The following is an 8,598-nucleotide window of genomic DNA, read 5'->3' as shown; positions in this document are numbered from 1 at the left end:
TGCGAAAATTCTATAAATATGTTTTTATGACGAATAATAATATTCATAATTAAAAAAAAATTAAAATTATTTATTTTTTTAATGGGAAAAATATGTTAGTGACCAACATAGATGTATGCGGAAGTTATATTTTTGCAAAAAAAATTGAAAATTTAATATTTATATGATTCAAGTTATGGTCATACTTTTTAATATTTCATACCCAAGCCCCCATTTTTTTGAAGAAAAAAATGTTTCGTTTTGTAGCTATTAAGTAGCGCTACAACCACTGAGCTATACATATAATACAGACAAGTATGAGTCAAATATCTTTATATATATGATATCTATGGCTACAACATATTCAAAGCTGGTGCGTGCGAAAAGTTTATAAATATGTTTTTATGACGAATATTAATATTCATAATTAATATTTTTCCGAATTTTTAATTTTTGATTTCAGAATCGGTACCGCTGGGGTCTAGTTAGTACAGTGTCCAAATTTTAGGTTGGTGGCACCAGTAGAAGGTATCGAAAATGGCCGCTAGAATATCTGTATTCTAGGATCACCTTGGTCAATGTATGCCGCGGTCTATTGCAGCGTTTAAAGATGTTAATGTAATATAACAGAAAAAAAACAATGGAGAGACTGGAAAGTAGTAAGGAATTTACTGCACATTCCATGGAACTCAAATTTTTTCATAACTACTTCGGCAACCTTGGCGGATTTATGTGTGACAAGGCGAAAGAATTTGCGGAAAAAGAAAAACTCCCATTTTTACCTTCTAATCTTCAGGTAACTGAAGCTACGTTTTAACTTTTATGGTTTATCCGAATGTTACTTTAACAGAAATGTTCATCAGTGTTTGCATAGGTTGCTTTGGTTAATCTGGCTCAGCACGAGAAGGTTTATTTCTCATTAACCTTTCTGGAACAAAAATCCTGGTTTGCCAGACGAGATTCTCTTAAAAATTCTTATTCTATTCTACAAAGTTTGTTCCTTTCTATTGTGAAGCAAGAGCACAAAGTTAGCACTTCTGGGGATTTTGAAACAGATGGTGTAAGTTCTCTTAGTACTGTGTTGGGAGTAATAATATACGCGAAATTTCTTGGTTTATTTAAACAACCCAAGGGAAAGTCTTATTTAACTCATTTTTCATTTGCCTGCTTCGGAGAGAATCCTTGCGAAACAGACAGAGATTTGCGGTCTAGGATCTGTAACTTACCCAATAGATGCCACAATTATAAAATTGGATGCACACACTCCACCTGAGTTTAAAGGGTTCTGTGTTTTAAGCGTGAAATAAGTGCAATGCAATCATTCCGAATGTAATCGCTTTGCTCTTTAGCAAACTATAATGGTGCATGTTTGTTAATACGAATCATTTCAAAATTGGTAGCTGCGTAATGAATTGATAGATGACATAAAATAATTGTCCTTGTTCATAAAATAGTAAAATACATTCTTCGATTGCAAGTTTGCTAAACCTGCCTTAATGCTTTACTTGTAACACATGAAGAATATAAAGGTGGCAAAACCTGTTTAAACTATCAAAACAACTGTAAAAAATATGTAATTTGTAAAAAAAGTAAAAGACACTCTGGTTTCACTATATTCCAAATTGGGAGTTCCCTTTGTTGTTTACATTGGTAGCTATTTCTATTTCTAACATTTTTAAAGTTACTGATTTGTTATAGGAATTGCCGGAAAACTTGGTATCAACAGTATGCTTTCAACTATCCGAATTTTGCTCTGCAAGGCTCGAATGCATTTCACTTTACATTCAGATGTTCAAAACTGCTCTAGCTCCACCATTAGACACATTGTGCGAAGAAGTAAAACTTCTATTAGAATCTTATCCACAAAAATTCCCTCATGATTGTTTAAGAAATATACAGGTATTTTAACTTATTAGTTGAAGAACATGTGTGATAAATTTTAATATTGTTTAAAATTTACAGTTAGTGGATGATTTATTATTTTACTAGTGCTATAGCTCAGTAGTTATAGCAGTTGTAAGCATGCATGTTGTTAGACCAGGCACTTAATGTTTATTGCTGCAACCAAGTAGTAATTATTAAATTGTCCGAGTGGTCAACCATACAAAAAAAACATAAGCGGGCAGAAAAATAGAACAGTTGAGTGTTGTAGACCTAACAAATAGGTTTTCTTGTTTATTAAAGGACTATTTCCATTATAAATTGAATAAAATTTAAAAAACAACCATCACTCAACTTGCACCATGTTGATTCAAATCTGACAGTTGCCCATACATGATATATCCTCCAACTCCAAATGAAAATTGCTCTCCTTTTTGTCACCTATAAGTCTGCTTTTGAATTGTCAAAACACCCATTTTACATATTAAAATTACTATATTATTATTAACATTACAAATAATGTCATATTCACTATTTATTAATTTAGACTTGTATATCAGACGAGCTAACTGCACTGCTTGCATTGCTACAAGCCAGACAAGATATATTTAAGTGGAACTACACAGGTGCCATTTATAACTTGGATGATGCTCATGAAGTGTAAGAATTTGTATTCACCTGTACTTTATCTATTGATACATTTTTATTCTTATCAGTTTATTAAAATGGAAGCCACAAGCCATGAAACACCAAGGAAGTTCATTTCGTGGAAGTTTTTTTGGCTTTGGTGAAAAACTATCAAATCCCACATCAGGTTTATATGTGTGGATGGAAAAATTCTTTCAAACTCTGAAATCTCAGTTTACCTTCTATTTTTATGAGGTAATACTGGTTAAACAACATTTTTTATATTTAAACCCTCACCTGGGTAAAATTTTTAATCAATATGAAATCTATGTATTTGGGATATGGTAAGATATACAAAGCTGGGTGTCTGTTACCAAAAAGTTTTAAACAAAGTAAACCTGCAGTAAACCTAACGATTTGTAAACATACTGGTACCCGCATATCCATATATACACTTATATCCAGATATCTGTAGATGGACTTAAATGATTTTATTCTCAGGTGTTATGTAACACTGGTAGTTCCGACGAGATGAAGCAAATGCTTTCAAAAACAAGCTATGATTTTGTTTCCAAAGCATTACTTCATATAAAGAGGAATGATTTTTCTCACCTTTTCCTTATTTTAAATACTAGAGAGCAGAGTACGACTGCTTTAAAATATGGTTATCCGCTACCAGATCTGAATGACCAAACTTGTGTGCAGGTATTATGATTATGACTGTGATTTAAATCATGATTTAACTTAAATTGGCTAAGTAGCTGGAATAATGGGAATATTTATTCGTTACTTCTACCTTAACATAAGTATTAATTTAAAGTTTTAATTTATAGAACTACAGGATTATGTTAACACTGCCCCATACATCAAATGACCATGTCACTCATATACAATATCTTCTTCAAAATAAAACTGATGAGCTTAATCTAGAAAAAGTTGTTTCACATACGTCATCTGAAGATAACAAGACTTTTTTTTGTGCTCAGATTGACCACAAGTAAGATTTTGTTTAATATTTGAATAACTCATTTTAATTGTGCTTTTTATTTTGCAGAATATTTATCATCATAGTGTGTAATGGGCTTCGTGGTGACAAAGATTCAAATGTGACTTTGTACTTAAATGAAGTTCTTAATCAGTTAAAATTAAGAAAAATAGCTTTGCTGTTAAAACCAGGAAACAAATAAAATAGTATTAAACATTACTACAGTGACATTTTCATTAGAAAAAAACAGGCACCAAGAAAGTTTCATTTTATTATCACTCTTTTGATTGTGAATACCAACAATAGATCAAAATAAAATAAAAATATCAATCGTTTTTTTAATAACTTAAATATCTACCTACGTACGCCCTCCAGCGACACATTGAAAACCAAACTTCCCGCCCGTCCGTTGATGATAAATAAAGTTTACACGTGTTTGTTTTGCGTGATTTTTTAATAATAATCTCGATATTAGGCTTAACTTGAAATTACGTATTAATAAAAGTCCGGTAAGTGAAATAAAGTTATTTAGCATTAGGGGAGGTTCGCCGGTTTTAAAGGCCGTCAAAGATTTTGCGGAAACAAAAATGGCGAGTTATGATGATCACGGTAACAGCGGAAAACGGCACAGAATGGATATAATGGACGATTATCTTGCTAGTATTGGTTTTCGAAGAAAACCTGTACCGAAAGATGGTTCATCTTTGTTTCGTGCATTCTCTGAGCAGGTATTACAACTTATTATTAATACAAATAGAGCACAAATACGATGTTTAAGAAGAAAATTGAATTCTTTTTTGTACATAATTAGGTAGTATTTAGTATATTTTCATGTTTTGATCACTTAATGAACATTTTATTTAGATGTTTAAAACACAAGCCTATCATCTTTATATCCGGGAATCTTGTGTTAGATACATGAAAAGGAACCAACATATATTTGAAAATGTAAGTGATTGTGTAAAAAGTTACACAAGTAGTTGAATGCATTCAACATGTTGGGATTAATAGTTTGTTGGCTTTCTTTTTTTATGGGTGACGAGGTCCTGGAATTTAGGCCTAATTTGACCTAACACCCGAAAAGTCCTTCGTGCGACAGGACACCGCATCCCAGTCAGACAGGCGTTATTAGCACCATCTTTTTACCCTCGATTGCTTACGAGTTACCACACTTTTCAACTTGGGGAAGTGTGTTGGCTTTTATGCTAAGGAATATTCCACGTATTTAATCATTGGTAGCACAGGTGGAAAACTCCAAATTATCTGTGCGGCACACACTGTACTAATGTAACTCCTAACATTTATAGTAAATTATTAAAACTTACCTCAAAATGGAATTGTCGTATTTTAGCAATGAGAAAAATGGGATAATCACTCACGCTACTAATTCGAATTCTGTTTTTCCAATATACAAATTTGGATTTTTCATTGGTATGCTTCTGTAATCATCTTGAGTTAAAATCCATCTTCAGTTTGTAGATGATTCATTTGATGATTATCTTGCACGAATGAACAGTCCTAAAGAGTGGGCGGACCAGTTAGAAATTAGTGCTTTGTCTAAAATGTACAGGTGAGGAATACATAAGCTTTGAAACTGTTAACCCATTTTTATGACTTTTTCTGTTCAATCAAGCTAAGTACATCCGATCAACCCATATGGTACAGATATAGAAGATTTGTAAAACTGCAACTCTTGATTTGGACATTTATGCTGGTTCTTATTAACACATTAGTTGTGTGTATATTTGTAGGCTTCCACATATTCCTGAGAATCCTGAATCATGCTGTTGGTTGGTTGGCTTTTTTGCTAATGAAGTTTTAGTTGGAACGCCCAAGCTTCTTTACTTGAAATAAACCTTAGATAGGTTAATTTGTACGCATTTACTAGTTAAATTAACATTAGTTTCGTTGATTTAAAACAAATCTTTTGTATCTTAAAACTGTATTTTGTATTTTCGTAAATGCCAAATCAACTAATTAACTGCTTGTTTGTTACATACAGTTGTGATTTTCACATCTATGAGCAGCCTGGTCACCGTGCAAAGAATGTCACTGAAAATGATTGTGAACAGGAAGTTTATTTATGTCATTCAGGCCAGAAGCATTATGATTGTGTCTATCCCAAGTCCTACTTTGAATCATATGGGATTTGTCAGTGTAAGTATAGAAGTAAGTGATTCATTTTTGTGATGGTTATTTTTATTCCCTCTTTCTAGCAATTCTTACTTCCATAATATTGGAACGTGTACTTGGAATGAGCAAAACCACTTTGAATAAATGCGTTGACACATTTCGTATGCTCTCCGGCCCAAGTACTTCTAATGACAAATCAAAGGAATATGAAGATAAAGAACCTCCTATCTCACCAGAGAACTTCTTCGAACCATCCATTGGAATTCTAGTTGAAGGGTAAACTTTCTACATGTGGATCATAGATTCTCTGTTTCATTTTGATCATTTACTGCAGAGATAAAATTTAACTTCATGATGTAATATTCTTGTCCCTCATTGTGGGTCAGTTGCAGAGACACCAACCACGCAATGCTCGGTGTTGGCGCATCATGCACCCCGGGCACAATAATTATTATATACATATTCATACTTAACACTCATGCCCTAACGATGCTGAAAAAGCAAGTTACGTATAAATTTTCAATCCGTAAAACCTAGAATCTGATGCTTTTGGTCATGCAATATTTTTGTAGCTTTACAAACACAAAATTAAGAGATAAGGAGTTAACATTTTACCAATGGTTAAGAAGTTAAATCTATTTACAATCATTTTAGAATCGACCTGACAAATCAGTCTGGATTGGCATACAAGTTTCCAATACCACTAGATGTTGTGAGATCATTAGATCCATCTATATACAGAAATGTGGATTATGATTTCTGGCTCACTATTAAACGAAGTAAGTTTATTCATATCTTAATAAAGTATGGATTTTGTGTGTCCATAAAAACAAGAGCTGAAATGAATCTGCACATTATTTTATATAATGTACGGGTCGTATATTATATAATGTACATTGTATGGGTTGCGTCTTTACGCACACTTTTGTTTCTATTAGAAGATTAACTTAATTAAAAGAAAAAGCTCGTCTGTCCGCTAGGTGTAAGGACCTAGCTTATTTTCTTCCAATTAAATGTAAATGTGTTTTTAACTGTACGCGGTTTTAACACTTGTTGTTTTGTCGCTATATTCTGTCTTTTCTGTTAAAATATTTCCAAATCTTCGCTACCTTGAGAGACAATAAAAGTAACTTTATATTATAACTGTTAACTGCAAACAACTTTTTTAGTGCACTGGTAGAAGGTTTCAAACTCAGTTTTTCGATTTGATAATCCATACATGATCCAGTTATAACGTATTACTTATTAAATTCAAATAATTAAATTCATGAATATATTTCAGATTACCATGTCTTTTTGCCGTTAGTGACCATTAAACAGTTTTTATCATAAAATTCTCCTTAGGTCCAAATAATAGTTCTAATACATTTTTTTAAAGTGACTTTTGTTTTTAATAAAAGTCATTTTTTCTAGAACAACAGTATGTTGATTTTACTGTAAGTGAAGGAATGCAATATTTCATTGGGGACAGATGTCTTATTTCTTTGAGTATATACAGGTAAATTTGAATCTAAAAATAGGATTTGGTGTTTTGTTCAATAATTTCATCTTAATACAACTCATGATATTTAAGTACACAATGGTACAACAACCAACAATTTCAATACTTATCAATCTCTTAATCAGAAGATTTGGACTTGTATTTTAATTTAATATAATTTGTGTTAGCGTAAATCTTAAGTGTGCCAAGCCTTAGATTTAGTAGGAAGTAATTTTTATTTCTCTATACTTAGGTTAATACTTTATATAATTGTTGCAGTAAACCATTGGTCGGCCACGTGCAGGAAGTATCACCAAACCATGGTCCAATCACTGTGTTTATTGAAGCATTGGGAGGTCGACATACAATATCTGTGAAGAACGTCAAGCCATTAGAAACATATAGTAGTATGTCCATTATAATTTCTTTTCTTGTGCTTTATTTCGTTAACTTATGTTTTGAAGACGGTTGTAGAGCTGATGCATGGCCCTGTAAACAAAGAAGGAGATCTCATTCTGATTGGAACTCCAGAAATGGTGGAAGTCGAAGATATGGCTGCAGATCAAAACAGTATGTGTTTGAATATTAACAAATGTATCTTCATTCTTTATCATACAGCGTATACATTGTAGTTGGAGTGATGCAGCACCAATGCATAGTGGAGAGATTCAGTTTAATCCAAAATATCACCTTGAATTTGTTGCTCTTCAGCAGAAGAAGATGAGAAATGGTGGGTCTGGTTATTCAGGTATGTTTTCGTGTGATTGACACTTTTGTTTCATTAATTTAAATATTCTTTAGGAAATGGTGTGCACCAGCAAAGGCCTAACCATCCAAATTTGGAAGATGATATATCAGATCCAGCAAAATCATAGTAAGTTTTTAATTTTTAGGAATGCGCAGAGCTAAGCTCGAACTTTGTGCCCAAGCGTCTCCTTTTTTAATGCTTGGCTCCCGTGCCATAGCTTTAACATTGCACTTTAGCAAAAAAAGTATTAAAAATAAATCATGTGAAGCAAATAAAAAAAAGCCACCTTGGCTTTCTTTTCAATTATTTTTCGTTTCCAGATCTGATTTTCTAAATAAAAAATTCTAGAAACGTTTTATTTAAAAATATTAAAAACTGCTTTAACCATTATAGCTTTTAACCCTTTAACTGCCGCCTATTTTTTCAAAATTTTTAATTTTTGACCAGGTATCATCTAATTGGATTTTGTAGCCAAACTATAGCAGTTAGAGCAAAACATGCTATAGAAAGTTTGAAGAGTATAAAATTCTCTTTAACTTCATATTTTTAATTTTTTGATGACGTCATCAAAATAACGATGACGTCATAATGAATTTTTCAATATAGAATATTTCAGGAATGAACAAAAATATCCAAAAGTAATGCATTGCAAACTTAATCAGTATCAAATTATCTTTCTTTTGATGTATAAAATGTACTTCTAGCATGTTCATACAAGTAAAAATCTCATAAAGAGCCATTGGCGTCATACTTTCGAACCTCCTA

General features: G+C 32.2%; 2 protein-coding genes across 3 annotated transcripts in view; both read left to right on the top strand.

Moving 5' to 3' along the window:
* Positions 1-441: 441 nt before the first annotated feature.
* LOC100175829 (KICSTOR complex protein C12orf66 homolog) lies at positions 442-3,910 on the top strand. Its single transcript, XM_002131861.3, has 8 exons — positions 442-775; positions 854-1,039; positions 1,678-1,878; positions 2,408-2,520; positions 2,577-2,742; positions 2,989-3,192; positions 3,321-3,484; positions 3,542-3,910. The coding sequence occupies exons 1-8, from the start codon at positions 620-622 to the stop codon at positions 3,672-3,674; spliced, it is 1,323 nt and encodes a 440-aa protein (XP_002131897.1). The 5' UTR covers positions 442-619; the 3' UTR covers positions 3,675-3,910.
* Positions 3,911-3,943: 33 nt separating this feature from the next.
* LOC100180510 (OTU domain-containing protein 4) overlaps positions 3,944-8,598 on the top strand; it is an 11,093-nt gene continuing 6,438 nt past the window's right edge. For both annotated transcript variants that reach the window (XM_026833811.1, XM_026833806.1), the window contains exons 1-11: positions 3,944-4,200; positions 4,337-4,420; positions 4,945-5,042; positions 5,475-5,629; positions 5,689-5,881; positions 6,260-6,384; positions 7,019-7,103; positions 7,365-7,492; positions 7,550-7,655; positions 7,718-7,833; positions 7,887-7,959. In XM_026833811.1, the coding sequence (XP_026689612.1) occupies positions 4,060-4,200; positions 4,337-4,420; positions 4,945-5,042; positions 5,475-5,629; positions 5,689-5,881; positions 6,260-6,384; positions 7,019-7,103; positions 7,365-7,492; positions 7,550-7,655; positions 7,718-7,833; positions 7,887-7,959 (1,304 nt within the window). In that variant the 5' untranslated portion in view covers positions 3,944-4,059. The remainder of the gene's footprint in view (positions 4,201-4,336; positions 4,421-4,944; positions 5,043-5,474; positions 5,630-5,688; positions 5,882-6,259; positions 6,385-7,018; positions 7,104-7,364; positions 7,493-7,549; positions 7,656-7,717; positions 7,834-7,886; positions 7,960-8,598) is intronic.

The sequence above is a fragment of the Ciona intestinalis genome, chromosome 1, assembly GCF_000224145.3.
Source record: "Ciona intestinalis chromosome 1, KH, whole genome shotgun sequence".
In the NCBI taxonomy this organism is placed as follows: Eukaryota; Metazoa; Chordata; class Ascidiacea; order Phlebobranchia; family Cionidae; genus Ciona; species Ciona intestinalis.
The sequence above is the reverse complement of the archived record's forward strand: the minus strand, read 5'-3'. Positions and strand labels throughout refer to the sequence as shown.

Bases quoted from the DNA above. Each gene is read 5' to 3' on its own strand.
- LOC100175829 (XM_002131861.3), top strand. From the start codon at position 620: ATGGAGAGACTGGAAAGTAGTAAGGAATTTACTGCACATTCCATGGAA. The intron at 2,743-2,988 runs GTAATACTGGTT...TTTTATTCTCAG, and splicing joins TTACCTTCTATTTTTATGAG to GTGTTATGTAACACTGGTAG. The intron at 3,485-3,541 runs GTAAGATTTTGT...TTTATTTTGCAG, and splicing joins TGTGCTCAGATTGACCACAA to AATATTTATCATCATAGTGT.